The sequence below is a fragment of the Peromyscus leucopus genome, chromosome 8b, assembly GCF_004664715.2.
Source record: "Peromyscus leucopus breed LL Stock chromosome 8b, UCI_PerLeu_2.1, whole genome shotgun sequence".
Taxonomy (NCBI): Eukaryota; Metazoa; Chordata; class Mammalia; order Rodentia; family Cricetidae; genus Peromyscus; species Peromyscus leucopus.
In genome coordinates, this window is record NC_051086.1 from 100,039,947 (window position 1) to 100,055,947 (window position 16,001).

The 16,001-nt window shown below is 49.2% G+C and overlaps 1 protein-coding gene across 4 annotated transcripts in view; it reads left to right on the forward strand.

Annotated features, from left to right (window-relative positions):
• The window catches only part of Tmem94 (transmembrane protein 94), a 36,618-nt gene that overhangs the window by 1,730 nt on the left and 18,887 nt on the right, over nt 1-16,001 (forward strand). For 3 of the 4 annotated variants that reach the window (XM_028889616.2, XM_028889617.2, XM_028889622.2), the window contains exon 1: nt 14,017-14,259. In XM_028889616.2, the coding sequence (XP_028745449.1) occupies nt 14,206-14,259 (54 nt within the window). In that variant the 5' untranslated portion in view covers nt 14,017-14,205. Of the gene's footprint in view, nt 1-10,836; nt 10,966-14,016; nt 14,260-16,001 lie in introns of those variants that run through there. The other variant, XM_028889619.2, reaches the window with a different exon arrangement.

The following is a 16,001-nucleotide window of genomic DNA, read 5'->3' on the forward strand; positions in this document are numbered from 1 at the left end:
AGACCCAGTGTGTGGTTTGGTGATCAGGGGTTTGTATAATAACCAGCTTTGCCTGCGGCTGCTGAGACTGTAGTAAACACGCTGGTCACATGATGTGGCAGGGAGGGTAAGGGCAGGCTTTCAACCCAAACTGGATGGCCCCTAAACCTGGCAAATCTCACTGATTGCTTTGAGTTTTAGCATGATCGCGTGACCTCAGTCTTTATAATTTTAGGTTCCACTTGAAGACGCTTTTAATAGCAGCCTTCCTTTGCAGGGAGGTAAACAAAAAAAGAAACTACCAGGAAACATAGGAAAGATGTCATTGGAGAGAGGTGAGCTCCCAGAGCATAAACCTATCCCGAGCTGGTAGCAAATGCCGAAGAGAACACTGCTTTGGTAATGTTAGGCAGAGCCAGAAGTTTGCTGGGTTTTTTTTTAATGGTGGTAAAATATATATTGCATGAAATTTAGCATTTTAGCAAATTCTGTAGCATTAAGTACATTTGTATTATTGTGTAAACATCACCACCACCTATCTCTAGAATTTTTTTTCTCTAAGTGAAACTACCATTAAATACTAACTCTCCATTCCCCAAAGTTCTACCCCTGGCATCGTCCATTGCACTTTCTGTCTCTGTGGTTTTTGAACATTCTAGAAACCTCATACAAGAGAAATCATATGGTGTTTGTCCTTTTGTGACAGCTCATTCCATTTAGTGTAATGTTTTAGAGGTTCGCCCACCAGCTTAACTTTGTCCTTACTAAAATTTTCATCTTGTATATCCATTGTACCTAATCCTGTGTCACATGAGGACACACTCACGTAGTGTGTGTTATAGATGGAGCATACCCTCCCCCACGCCTGCCTCCCCGCTCATTTCTCCCTCTCCCGTTTGTCTCCTCTCCTTTCTTGTTGCGCATGCGCTGGCGTGTGTGTGTGTGTGTGTGTGTGTGTGTGTGTGTGTGTGTGTGTGTGTGATTTTTGTATCCATATAAAATTTAGGAGCCAAAAATGATAGAAAAAATACAAACAATATTTAAGACTGGCTTAATTAATATATTGTCTCCAGTTATATCCATTTTCCTGCAAATGGTAAAACTTTGTTCTTCATGGCTGAAAAAACCCCATGTGTACATGGGGCATATTTTTATTTGGTTTTTTGGTTGACCAACAGTGCTGTGGTCAACAGGGATGTGCAAGTGTCTGTGGTGTTGACTTAGAGACACAGGAGCCATGTATCAGGGTCATATGGTTGATCTAGTTTGACGTTTTTGGTTTTGTTTGTTTGTTTATTTTATTTTTTTTCAAGACAGGGGTTCTGTACATAGTCTTGGCTATCCTGGAATTCACTATGTAGACCAGGCTAACCTCTAACTTACAGAGATTTGCCTGGCTCTGCCTCCTGAGTGCTTGGATAAAAGATGTTGCTACCATGCGTGGCTATTTTGAGATTTTTGTTTGTTTGTAAACTCAGAGATCCACCTGCCTCTGCCCATGTGCTGGGGTTAAAGGTGTGTGCCATCATGCCCAGCATTATTTTGAGTTTTTTTTGACAGGCTTCCAAACTGAATTTCCAAAGTGGCTAGAGTAGTTTTCATTCCCACCAGCAGTAGATGTCTTTTGTCCAAGTCTTTGCCAACACTTGTTGTTACTTGTTTTTGTTTTTCTAGTTTTTCAAGACTGGGTTTCTCTATGTAACAGCTCTGGCTGTTCTGGAACTTCCTTTGTAGACCAGGCTGGCCTTGAATTTATAGAGATCTGCCTGCCTCTGCCTCCGGAGTGGTGGGATTAAAGGCCCACGCCACCGCTGCCGGGCTGTTACTTGTTAACTGCCACTCTGATTTAGGTGAGATGGAGTCTCAATATAGTTTTGATTTGCATTTCTCTGACTGCTGGTGGGGTTGGACAGTTTTCCATGCTTATTGGCTATCTTCATTTCATCTTTTGAGAACCTGCTGTCCATTCAGAAAGCTCTTTTATCAACTGGGTTGTTTGATTTCCTGTTGGTTAGCTTTCTGAGTTCTTTATATAGTCTAGCTATTAATCTTCCGTCAGCTGTATAGCTGAAAAAGAGTCTTCTGTAGGTTGCCTCTTCATTAGTGATTGTCTTTGCTGCACGAGGCTTTTGAATGTCATGAGGTCCCATGTGTGATTGTTGGCATTCTTTTTTATTTTTCATATTGGAATGTTCAGTTGCTCTGGCTGCCTTTGGTAAAGCCTGTCCTTCCTCTACTGAATTCTCTTTGTACTTTTCTTAAAAATCAATTGTCCGGAAATGTCTGGATCTATTTTTGGACTCTAATTACCAAGCCAATACCACATTGCTTTGAGTACTTCGGTGTTACAATCCTTGATGTCAGGTGGCATCTTTTAACTTTTTGTATACTTTTCCTGCCCACTTCCATTCTCCCTTCCTCCTTCTCCTCCTCTTCTTCCTCCATTCTCCTTCTCTTCTTTTTCTGCTTTTTTGAGTTTCATTATCACTTGATAGATCAGGCTGGCCTGGAATTCACTATGTAGCCCAGGCTGGCTTCAGACTTGGGACAATTCTGTTTCAGCTTTCCAAATGCTATGCATACCACTGTATCAGGTTAAGCAATTCTAATTGCACAGAAAAATATTTCTCATATTACTTTTTGTTTGTTCTGGTTGTGTGTGTGTGTGTGTGTGTGTGTGTGTGTGTGTGTGTGTAAAAGTCTCCATATGTAGTCTAGGCTGGGTTGCAGGCATGAGGCTACACATTGGCTCTAATCTTCATTTTATAGATCTTTCCCTCCCCTGGAGGTCCTAGGCCCACTGGGGGGCTTCCCACAGCAGGACTGCCTGTTACCTTGAGTAGTATCATTCTTCTCTAGCTCTGTTTTCCTGGTGTGTGCTTTTGGTGTAGGATAAACAACTTTGCTTCTTTCTGTTTCTCATGGCAGTGTCTGCTTCTGGTTACTGCTCTCCGGAAGCCTGGTCTATTCTCCGCTTCCTTTTTTCCCCTTGTTGGCTAAGGTATCACTCTGCAGCCCAGACTGGCCTGAACCTTGCTGTGTAGAACAGGTTGTCTTTGCACTCTTGGAGACCCTCTTGCCTCAGGCTCCTTAGTGCTGGGATTCTTGAAGTAAGCCACCACACCTGGCTTCCCTGGTTCCTTCTCTGTGCTCTGTATTGTGGGGGCTGCTGAGACAAGTCAGCTGGTGAGGAGCTTTTCTGTCATGCCTGGTCGCCTGAGTTCAACTCCTGGCCCCATGTGATGGAAGGATAGAATCAACCCCTGCAAGCTGTCCTCTGACCTCCACATATACGGCATGCATTCAGTCATAACCAGGAATGATGGCACACGGCCTGAATCCCAGCACTCGGGAGGCAGAGGTAGGTGAATATCTGTGAGTTTCAGACCAGTTTGGTAGACAGAGTGAGTTCCAGGATGGCCAGGGTTGTGAACTTTGTCTCAAAAACAAAAATAGAAAACAGATAAATGAATGTATGTTGTGCAACTGATCAAAGTATTCCAGGCACGCTCTGGGATAGGGAGATCGGATAGCTTTCTTGCTGGGAAGAAGACATGTCTGTTTTAACATGACTGAATGTTAATGAACTTTGAGTAGCTGTGCTCACACGTTCACATATTGGAATTGCATTTGACTAAGCCATTTATTGTAGTTTTCTGAGCCGGAGCTGAGGGCATATTATTCTTCCCAGTTAAACTGAGCCTATTGGATTTGGCTCGTCTTTGCAACCTGTTGAGATCTCCTTGGATCCTGTCTTTGGTATTTTCCCCAGGGTTATGCTATCTAAGAATTCGATTACCATACCACCTATTTCTTCACTCAAGCCATTGATAAAATTATTGACTAGAATGCAAAGGATGAAACCCGATAGCTTGCTGTTGAGAACTTTCATTCATTGTAGCATTAACACACCAATTGGTTACAGATATTTAACTAAAGATAGGCCCGTCAAGTATGCTTGGTGTGTTGAGCAAGGCCACCGTGCAAGCCTAGCTAATACAGATTATATGAGAAGGGTCTAGAAGGACAGACAACTCCCCAGCTCACCCTCAGCTGGAGCCTCGGACCTCTACTTGGTTTTTTGGCTTTGGTTCTGAGCTTGGCAGCAGGAACAGTTATTGCAGCCATTTTTTAGCTACTTGTTGTGGCAAAGCAGAAGCATTATAATTTTCTTCTAACTCCTGCATGTCCTGTCTTCCCTTCTTCTCCCTCTCATCTTTTTTTTTCTTTTTTTTTTTTTTTTTTTTTGAGACAGGGTTTCTCTGTGTAGTTTTGGTCCCTGTCCTGGATCTCGCTCTGTAGACCAGGCTGGCCTTGAACTCACAGAGATCCGCCTGGCTCTGCCTCTCGAGTGCTGCCATCTTGGCCCCCGGCTCATCTTTTTTTTTTTTTTTTTAAACTTTAAATACCTAAGTCTCCTGAGGAACTGTCAGTGACTCCTCAAGGCCTCTTTGGTCTGGCCTTTAGGGGCCTCTCCATGTTAGTCTCTGATTCCTTTCCTGTGTGGTGTGGATTTCTTCTCTGCTGTCTTCCAAGGAGGCTTTGTGCCTTTCTTCTTGGTACCATCTGAGACCTGTAGCCCAGCCTTAGCCTCACCACAGTTCTCCTGAGAGACTTTCCTGGCCCTGTAGCCCCTCACCCCCACCCCTCACCCCAGCCCCACCCCCACCCCAGCCCCACCCCCACCCCCACCCCTCACCCCAGCCCCACCCCCTAAGCCCCCTGCAGCACCTGTTGGTTGGAATTCCTGTTTAGTACTTCAGAGCCAACCTAAGTTATGGTTGCTTTTAAAATTACATTTTTAAAATTTATTTACTTTTATTTTGTGTACGTTGGTGTTTTGTCTGCATGTACGTCTGTGTGAGGGTGTCAGATCCTGGAGTTACAGACAGTTGTGACGCTGCCATGTGGGTGCTGGGACTTGAACCCATTTCCTCTGGAAGAGCAGTCAGTGCTCCTAACCGCTGAGCCATCTCTCCAGCCCTAAAGTTGCATTTTTATTGTTGCCTTTCTGCGTGTATGTATGTATGTATGCAGGCTCATGAGCAGGTCCTCGGACCCTTAGACTTGGCAGCAGGTGTCTTTATCAGCTGAGCCATCTCTCCAGCCCTTGGCAGTCTGTTTTTAGGATAGCCCCTGTGGTGGTATTGTGTTCCCCAAAATATTGTGTACTCTAATAAATTTATCTGGGGTCAGAGAACAGACAGCCACTAGATACAAAGGCTAGAAAATGGTGGCACTCACAACTTTAATCCTAGCATTCCAGAGATAGAAATCCCTCTGGATCTCTGTGAGTTCAAGGCCACATTGGAAATAGCCAAGCATGGTGACACACACCTTTAATCCCAGAAAGCCAGCCTTTAATCCCAGGGAGTGGTGGTAGAAAGCAGAAAGATATATAAGGCGTGAGGACCAGAAACTAGAAGCTTTTGGCTGGTTAAGATTTTGGCTGGTTAAGCATTCAGGCTTTTGAGCAGTAATTCAGCTGAGACCCATTCCGGATGAGGACTCAGAGGCCTCCAGTCTGAGGAGACAAGACCAGCTGAAGATCCGGCGAGGTGAGATAGCTGTGGCTTGTTCTGTCTCTCTGATCTACCAGCATGGACCCCAATAACTTGCCTCAGGTTTGATTTTATTAATAAGAACTTTTAAGATTCCTACTACAAGCCCCCAAACTGTTTATATTTCTAATTTCTCTGTAGTTAATCTCTTTTCCTGGGGAAGAGACAGTGAGTGTTATACTTTGTAAGCTATCGTCTCTTACCCTCTTTTGTAAAGCATATGCAGTTTAGTATGTTGGCCAGGTTTCTGGTGCTGGAATAAAATCCCAAGGCAGTCACCGAAGAAGGGAAGGTGTATTCGTGGGTGGAATCATATACCAGGTCCTCTTGTGTCTGGCTTGTGTCATGCAGCAACCATTTGAGACTCAGTGAGTCGGTGGTATGTATTATCACTCCGTTCTACACCTTATCACGGGGTAGTTCCACTGCATCAGGAGACTGAATTTGTTCACCCGTTCTCTGCGAATGGACACTTGAACTGTCTCTGCTTTGGGGCTAATTTGAATAAAACTAAGGGTAACTTTTCTTTCTGCATATGTATGTGTGCGTGTGTGTATATGTGTATGCATGTTTCTCGTGTGTGAGAGCATGTGTATATTCATATTTGTGCATGTGTGTGTGTGTGTGTGTGTGTGTGTGTGTGTGTGTGTGTGTGTGTATCCAGGGGTTGATGTTGAGTGTCTTCCTCAATTGCTTTCCACCTTATATGTTGAAGAGAAGTAGAACTTCTCATGGAACCGAAAGCATGATGTCTGGCTAGTCCAGCTAGCCAGCTTGCTCTGATGATTCACTTTCTCTGCCTTCCAAGTGCTGGGTTTACAGGTGGGTTGCTGTGCTGTGGGCATGTAAATGGGTACTGGGGACCAGGACTCCAGCACCCACACCTAACATGGGAAGTGCTTTGTCTTCCTGAGCCACTTCCCCAGCCATGCCTGCTTTATTGTTCTTGGGTTTTGTTTTGTAAAAGATTTGGGACTAGAGAGATGCCATAATGGTTAAGAGCACTTGTTGCTCTTCCAGAGAGCCTGAGTGTGGTTCCTGGCACCTACCCGTGACTCCCAAACATCCTTAACTCCAGCCCAGGGAATCTGATGCCCTGTTCTGACCTCTAAGTGCTCTAGGCATGCACATAATGCATATACATGTGGGAAAAGCATGCATATACATAAAATAATCAGTATAATTTTAAAAGATTTATTTAATGTGCCTGAATGTGTGTGTTCACATATGCATAGAGGTGCCTATGGAGGGCAGAAGAAGGAGTTTGTTCCCCAGAACTGGAGTTACAGGGGCTTGTGAGCAGCCCACTGTGGGGACCAAACCTGGCTCTTCTGCTAAAACAAGTGCGCCTGGCGGTGGCGGCCCACGCCTTTAATCCCAGCACTCGGGAGGCAGAGCCAGACGGATCTCTGTGAGTTCGAGACCAGCCTGGTTTACAGAGTGAGATCCAGGACAGGCACCAAAACTACACAGAGAAACCCTGTCTCGAAAAACCAAAACCAACCAACCAAAGAACAAGTGCTCTTTCTGCCAAGCCATCTCTCCCCTATGAAACAAAAAACATTTTTTATATTTTATTTATTTATGTACATGGGTGTTTTGTCTGTATATACATTTGTACACCAGAAGAAGGCATTGGATCCCATGGGACTGCAGTTACAGATGGCTGTGAGCCACTGTGTGGGTACTAGGAATTGAACTCAGGACCTCCGGAAGAACAGCCAGTGCTCTTAACCTCAGAGCCATCTCTCCAGCCCTGCAAAAAGTTACTTTATACTTTTTGCTTGAGATTTATTGATTTTTATACATAGGAATGTTTTGCTTTCATGTATGTGTGTACCCTTGAGGGTCAGGGAAGGGTGTTTGATCTGGAACTGGAGTTATGGATGGCTGTGAGCACTGGGAATTGAACCCGGGTCCTCTGCAAGAGCAACAAGGGCTTTAATCCACTGAGCATTTCTCTGGCCTCTACATTTCTGTTTGTGTGTGTGTGTGTGTGTGTGTGTGCATGTGTGCGTGTGTGTGTGTGTGTGTGTGTGTGTGTGTGTGTGTGTGTGTGTGGTGTGTGTGGTTGTATGTGCCATATCACGTGTGGAAGTCAGAGGACAGCCTGCAGAAGTTCAATCTCCCTTTTGTGTGTGGACTGCACTCAGCTCGTTGGGCTTGGCAGCGAGGGCCTTCCACCTATGAAGCCATCTGGCTGGCATGAGAAATATAATTTATATTTATAGTCTAACCTTACAACCTTCTACTTGTAAATTCTTTACCATTTTCTGGAGACTGTATTATTTAGCCTGTAAACAAAGGCAGTCTTCCTTTAAAAAGAATTTTTTTTAAAAAAAATCTAATTACATCATTTTCCCCCTTCCCATTCCTCCTTCCATCTCTTCCCATGCACCCTCCCCATTCTCTCTCAAACTCATGGCCTCTTTTTTTTTGGTTTGTTTTATTTTGTTTGATCTCACTATGTAGCCCTGGGTGGCCTAGAACTGGCCATGTGGACCATACTGTCCACAAACTCACAGAGACCATCTGACTCAGCCTCCCAAGTGCTGGGATTAAAGGCATGAGTAATCATACCTGGCAAGGACTCTATTTTTTTAATTGTTGTTACACACACACACACACACACACACACACACACACACACACACACGAGTATATATCCCTAAGTATTTAAGTAAAACCTGCTCAGTCCATGTGATGTTACTTGTACATATGTAATTTCAGGGCTGTCCATTTGGTATGGATAACCAGTCAGTGTTCTCCTCCCCGGGAAGACTATTTCTCCTGATCTCAGCACTCCTTAGTTTTCTGTGGATCTAGGGTGGGGGCCCCCTGAGGTTCCCCCTTCCGTGTGGGTACGTCTGTTGCTGACATCCTTGTTCAGGTCTTGTTTAGACAGTCGTGTTGGTGGACTTCCTGGGTGCAGCTTCCCTGGCGTGTCCAGGAGATGAAGCTCACAGGAGACTTCCTGTTCTCTTGGCTCTTACAGTCTTCCCCCCTGTTCTGCTGTGGTCCCCGATTCTTAGGTATGGGAACTGTGCTCTAGATGTCTCAGGGGCTCTTGTTCTCCACATTTTGATCCGTTGTGGTTCTGTAGTGATCTCTGTCTGTTGCAAGGAGACATTTCATTCAGCTTTTTTACCTTCTGTTTCCTCTCCTTCCACTTGACTTTGTGTTCTTATTCTTTCTTGTTACATAATTTAATAAATTTTCTTAGTAAGTGTGTGTGTGTGTGTGTGTGTGTGTGTGTGTGTGTGCGTGCGTGCGCGCGAGCATGCATGTGCATGCTCACACCTGGCCACTGTGCACACATGGAAGGCAGAGGACAACTTATAGAAGTTGGTTCTCTCCTTCCACCACATGGTTCCAAGGCTCAAACTCAGGCCTGGCAGCTTGAGTCCTCATTCTTGACCTGGGTGGACTTGATTGTCATTTCTTGTTGTTAATGAAAATAACAGCTACTATTTATGGAGTACCAAATATTGTGCCAGGCCCAGTACATGTACTATTTTACATAATTCTCATGGCACTGCTGTGCAATAGGTATTGCCACATCCCTCCTCAGGACAGGGAGCAGAAGCTGGAAAGGATAAATCATTGAGTTTACCAAGATCATCCAGTATTTGATACATGTTAGAGGTGAGATTTGAACCCACAGGTGGTCATTAGCTTTGACGCTTATGCTTTTCCACAGTGGGCTGTAGGCAGAGCTGGCCCTTTAAGGATTCTGCTCCCGATTTCAGGTCAGATGTTAAGAGCAGTCCTCTCCCAGAATCCCATGTATGGAATGATGGGAATACAGAGACTCTCAGAAAAATGCCATGTTCCTGGCTGCCCTCTGCACTGCTGTGGTTCCAGCAGGCCACAGTCATTTCCCTCTGGTTGTGTTGGCAGAAGAAGTTAATAGGAACAATCCCGTTCTGGACCCTGGTGCCTTTCCCTGTGTGGTGAATACCTTATTCAGCCCCTCCTGGGATGGGGTGTCATGGGGATCTCAGCCATAGCTGTAAACAAGGCTCAGGCTGCCTGGTCAGAGGGGCCTTGGGGAGGAGTGGCTTGGCCTCTCAGGATCCCATTTCACTTGGCTGCCAAAGACTGAATGTCACTGCTTTGCAAGGCCACTTCCAGCGTCACTGTCTCTGACCCTGAGGGGGATGTCTCAGCTTGGATTAAGGTCCTGGCTGAAAGGAAGGGGTAGGGAGAAACTTGGCAGCCTAGCAGATGACATCATCATGGGTGCCACTTGGAGGAATTGCGTGGGATCTGGGAGTGGAGTCGGTGGCTTCAAACCTGAGTCTCCTGGCTGGCCCTCTGGACACAGATTTTTCATTGTTTCTCGACAGCTCTTTTATGGGTCAGCTCTCTGAGGCCTCTGATTCCTCGTAATGAGGTTGGCTGCAGCCCCGGAGAACTGCCCTCAGCAGCAGCAGGTTAGAGAGGAGGCCTCCAGCCCCAAACCAGATTACCCAGTGTCACTTTTTACTGAGAACAGGCCCTGATCTGAAATTGTGAAAGTTGTGTTGGCTGCCAGGATGGAAGAGCTCGGGCCAGGGCTCAGGTGGGGCAGGTGGCAGTGGGTGTCAGGGTCATGCTTATCTGCCTTTGGAGGGGGCGGGCTGCTGAGATCAGACCCGGGGCATCGCGCATGCTAAGCATGTGTCCTGTCAGAGCTACGCTCCAGCCCTTGGGCTGTCTCCCAGGCACCTAGCTGACTCTTGTCACACTGGGTGTCGGGTTGGCGCGCCCATCCTTGCAGACTTCTGCCCAAGGTGCCTGTCTAGCACTGCCCTCACCCACACAGGACCTGTGGGCATGTATGTACTGGCAAGTGTGGAACACGTTGCTCAGGACGTGGAGAGCGTGGTGTGCCTGCTTCTGCCGGGTCGCTTCCCATCCTCCCTCCGGATGTCCCCGATGACCTGACGTGTGTTAGATTCCAGAGACTTTACTGCTGACCTTAAGACATACTGATGAGCCAAAGCTCTTCCTGGCTGCTGGAAGTCAGTCATTTATAGAGTACACACGGAACCCGAGCGTAGTGTGCTTCTGAAAATGGATGTTGAAAGACAAGGCTTGTAATCTCTAGAGACCCCTCTGGAGCTGGTCTGCTGGCCTCCCAGGGTGGACCTCATCCAAGGCTGACTGCTGAGGTATGCTGCCGGAGGGCCAGGCCAGCAGGATGCTGGTGCTCTGTGGCTTAGGTGAGGTCCTCATGTCGCACAACAGAATCCCAGTCTTGTGACCTTGTGACCTTATTTACGGGATTTCTTTCCTCTTTTTTGTTCCCCAGATGCTGTGACTGTGACAGACTCACTGGGCTTGTCCATGTTGGGGAGGAAGCTTCCTTCCAGGTGTGACTGTGTTCATCTGGGCATGTCTGAAGTACCCTGGGCCCATGGACCTGAAGGAGAAGCATCTGGTGGGCCCTGCTCTCTTGCTGTGTGCTACTGTGGGGGTATCTATATTGGGCTCCCCTTCACCTGGGTTTTCTGGGAAATCTTCAGCTCGGGTTCTAGACTGAGTGTGAGAGGAAGGTGGGGCGTGCTGTGAGGCTGCGGGAGATACAACTGTGACCCCTTCTCAGAGGTCAGTACCGCCGGGCGGGGATGAACACAGGGTTAAGGGTAGCCCAGTTAACAGGGCTGCATGACAGCAGGCCTTCTGATTGGGTTTGATCCCAAGCCAGCCTTGCCCAGAGCTGTGTAATTTGGTTTGTTTGTGCTGCGCTAGGCCTGTGCCCCAACCTGCCTAGCCGTGCCGAGGACTGCCGGGCACCCTGTCTGTGGTTAGGGACAGGCACCTCGTCAGATTCCAAACACAGCTGTATGGTAATCAACAGGATTGCGTTGGGCCTGGTGGTACAGGTCTGTAATCCCACTCACTCCAGAGGCTGAGGCAGGAGAATTGCAAATTTGGGGAGTGCCAGAGTGAGTTCAAGGCTGCCTTTGGCAACTTTGTGAGGTCCTCTCTCAAATGAGGCATGGGGATGTAGCTGATGGGTAGAGTGCTTGCCTAGCATTTATGAGACCCTAACTTCCACATCCCTCTACTCCTGAAGTCCGCGGCTTGAGCCGTCCAGGCAGCTGAAGATTGACCCTGCCTTCAGGTGTACAGTCTTTGATGGAAGTAGATTTAGAATATTCTTCTCCTGTGGCCAAGACTGCCCCGGGAAGTCTTTGTGTCTCTGCCTGACTTCTGTATCCCCCACCGATAGAGGCCTGTCTCAGCTCTGTCCCCTGGGGAGTTTCTGAGCGCGTGAGCCCTGGACTAGAAAGCCATGTGCAGCGCCAGCAGCATGTTTATGGAGCACTGGACCAACAGAGGCCCGGCAGCTGGGAAGACGGCTCCAGCTTGTAGAGCATCACAAGGGTTAGCAGCAGAGTCAGTTTAGTAATAGAGCCCTCTGGGGTTTTGACCTACACGAGGACCTTTCCTTTTTTAATTTTTTCTTACTTATTATGAATGTGTGTGTGTGTGTGTGTGTGTGTGTGTGTGTGTGTGTGTGTGCAGTGCACGTGTACTGCAGCGTGCAGGTGGAGGACAACTTGGAGGAGGTGGTTCTCTTCTTTCACCTTTGCTTGGCTTCTGGGGATCAAACCTGGGTCATCAGACTTGTGTGGCAAGTGCTTTACCCAATCTTGCCAGCCCAGGAAGGAGCTCTTCAATCATACTCTGGGCTCGAAAGGTAAACTCTAACAATAACACCCAGGATCTCAGAAGGCTTCTTGGAGAGAGGATTAAGAGGCGTTTGTGTGGCGGCAGTTGTGCTCAGGTGGTCTGTAGCCCCAGTGCCGGACTGTTGCTGGGTGACTTGCAGCATCCGATCCCTCTCTTTGGGACCCACCAGTTCCCAGCCTGTCTGGAAGATGAGCTGTAGCAGTGTCAACTTGGGCCGCTGTTTCTGAGATAGCAGCGCTGGTTTCCTGTGGTTGAGGCCGGCAGTGTGGGAAGAGGGTGGAAGGGGAAAGGACCAGGACCGTGTCGCTGTCTACACAGCACGCTGTGCGCTCTGAGGAGTGCCCTGGAGCGGGGAGGGCTTTGCTGCCTGGTTTCCACCCGAGCAGTGACTTCCCGGAACCGAGGGACCGAGTCCTGCTGGTGGCTACAGCTGATAGTCCTCACCGAGACTGGTACAGAAGCTGACCCCGCCCATCCCTCTTTCCTGCTCCCAGCAAAGACTTCCTGCCCTTAACCTCTGGACTGCCCGGCCCCTCCTTTCTGTCCCCATTCTACTGTTTGGCAGGGGCCCCACAGGGAGGTACACAGGCCAGCGAGGGGGAGGGGAGAGGCTGGCCTGTGCTGGGAGGCGCCCGCTCTTTTTCCTAGCAGCGGTTGGAGAGGGTGTAGTCTAGGAGACAGAGGGCCCTGGAGAAACAGCCTCCAGCCTGCTCTCCAGCCAGGGGACCCATTAGGCTGTCCTAACTCCCTGGGGTGTTGTGTCATCGTACTGAAGATGGCCTGTCCGTTAGCAGAGGAATGTCCAGTCCTCTCCCGTGCCTTACCGCTCCCTTTACCCAGAGTGTCTGTGCTGACTTCTTTTATGCCAAACTGGGGGCCAGAGCCATGTGTTCAGAGCCCTAGTCCCTCAGGCCAGGCTTCAAGTACAGAGACGAGCCTTTTTGCCTGTGCCTGGGCTTGGCGGCACACGCCTTTAACCTGGGCACTCAGGAGGTCACTTGAGTTTGAGGCCACCTGGTCTCAATGAGTTTCAAGACAGACAGACAGAAGACCCCGGTGTACCCGGGCAGCCCTGGTCTCTGGTGTGCCTCTGCAGAGCTTCCTTCCCTTGGTGGATCAGCAGCTTGTGGGATCGCCAGGTCACCTGGAAGGAAGGTGTTAGGATCCTAAGAAGCGCTTCTAGCTGGCCTGCTGTCTCCCTTTCTCTGCTCCTGGTTCTCCCTTCCACTGGACTCCCGGCCTCCTGGAAGTCTCTGCTGGACTCCCTGCTGGCTGCCCCTCCCTGCTGCAGGATGTGCTGCTATTAATAAGGCTCCGGTCTCTGCCCTCCTTCCTGCAGCTCTCACCGTGAAGGCTGCTGATGCCTGATCCTCTGAGTGGCAGGGAACTCTGGTGGGTGGTGAGCTCAGCCACAGTGGGGTCCTAACTAGTGACCTGGGGGCAGTGGACAGGTAGTCTGGCGAGAGATCCAGGGTTTATGTTTCCCAGAGTATTCCTGGATGCCAGCATTGGGCCTCGGGGCCCCAAGCCCTTGACAGCTTCTTTCATCTGTCCAGATGTCCCTCTGTCTATCTGGCTATCCTCTAGCTATATCTTGCCTCTGTGTTCACCCTGCACTGGCCTCCTCTGAAGGGCCAAACTCTTGGACATCTGTCAAATCGTGGACCAACTTTTGCCTCTCAGCCCTCCTTTCTTCGCCCTCCTCCTTCCTCTCTATCTTCCCTCCCCCTCCCTCCCTCCCTCCCTCTCAGGGCTGCTGTTGCTGCCTGCTGCCTCCTCCTCCCTCCCCGAATCTGCAGCGTGACTGGAAATAGGCTGAATTAATCAGCAGATTCAAGCTCTGCTCTGCTGCGCCCAATTCTCTGCAGCACCGGCCTCTCACTCACACTCTCTCGTTCCGTTCTGCTTCTCCCCGCATCCTTGAGGGTGCTGTTGGGAGTCACAGTACCTGACTGCTTGTCCCTCAGGCTCTGTCTGCCCCATGCTTTTCAAGCAGGCAGAGCTATGGCTACCCCACCAGGGCAAGCACAGCACGGTGAGTATGCCAGCTTGACTTTCACAGTTCTGACTGCCTCGTTCCCTGCTGATGAGGGAGGGAGTCTCTGGGTTGTCGTTGCCAAAGGAATCCTGAAGATGCTACAGAGCAGCTGGGATGAGCCTGGGGTAACCAGGGCTTTGGAAGGAGATTGGGACTGAGAGCCAAAAAGCTAGCGTGTCTTGGAATGGCCAGCCAGGTTTTCAAGTTACCCAGAGCAGCCTTGGGGATTGAATTCCCCTGAGGGGAACAGGATGCTGGGACCCAGGGCTCCATGTGCAGGTGACAGAAGCTCGCTCAGGGCCTGGATGCCATCCCTTCTCTATAACGAAGGGACTGTTTTCCTGCTGGGTCACTCAGGTAACTGAGTCGGGGGTCAGGGTTGGGATAGTTTTCTCTGAGTTCAGTGGCTACTGAAGGTGGGGGATTGGGGTAGAAAATGCTGAGGTCTGCATGAGCCCTTACGAGGAAGAAGAGTAAGCGGCCTGCTCTGCCTCTGGTTTACCAGCTGCAGATGAGTCCAGATGTGCCAGGCAGACTCAGAGAGCCGGGAGTGGCTGACTATCCTTCAGTGACTTGGGTTTGTGCTGAGTTCAACTTTGATTCCTCGCCGTCCGATTAAAGCAGCTGTGATGGGGTGACCTGGTGAAGGGACCCAGCTGGTTATAACTGGTGGGCATCTGTCGTCAAGGCCACCAGTCAAGGCTTCTCTTTGTAACCTGCCTTCCTGAATGTACAGCCGTAATTTTGCTGCTTCTGAAACAGGTAGAGTGAGAAGAGAAGTGGAGAGAACCTCAGAGGTGCTCTACAGGGACACCGGCCCCCGAGGTGCTGGGGGCTTCTTGCTGAGGTGGGTGCAAAAGAGCCCAGTGCACCAGCTGTTGGAAGGCTCCGTAGACCGCCTGATGCTCGTTCCGCTCTTGGCAGTGGGTCCTGCTCAGTGCCAGATCACTGCTTGTGATTGTCAGGCTTTTGGCCCTTATGTTCCCCGAATGTCAAGTTCAGCGAGTGCTTAGTGGTGGAACAGAGAACCAGCCCAGCTCGTGATGGCATCCAGCCTCCCGAGGCAAGGCTTCCTTAGCCTGGTGGGCAAGTCTTAGTGCTTAGGAGGCAGAGACGGGCAGATCTCTGACTTGGAGGTCAGCCTGGACTACATGGTAGGTTCGAAGACAGCCAGGGTTACATAGTGAGACTCTCTCAAAAGCAACAACAACAACAACAAAACCAACCAAACGACGACTGCCTTTCTGACTCAAGTTGTTTCCACTTTGCTCCGCTAAGTGTGAGTGCTGGTTCTGCCTAACAGATCTCAGTGTGCTTCTGTCCTGGTCCTCTGGGTGGAAGCCTTGCTCCTGGCCCCAAGAATGTGTCTAGAGGTGCCAGTATCAGGAAAGGGGTGAGTTTTTAGCATCCCAGAAGCAGGAGAAATCTCTTGTTAGCCTTGGGAACTTAAGGCACCTCAGAATGTTCCTCACCCTTCCTGACCTCAGCAGGTGAAGAGAAGCAGATCTTAGCTTGTGCTGACTGAGATTATTTATTGCTCAGATAATAGGAACTTGCTGCATCTCTCCAAGGCGCCCAGGAACACGGAGCGCCCCGTGTCAGTCACTCTGCCTGTTCCCTTCCAACCGGTTCTGCACCTCCTTCCGCGAGGCCGATGGTTTCCCACTGAACGCCTTAGTTCTGGATCTTCTGCCTGCCGCTGGGAACAGCTCAGACAGTGAGGGAAGGAGAGGTTTGAC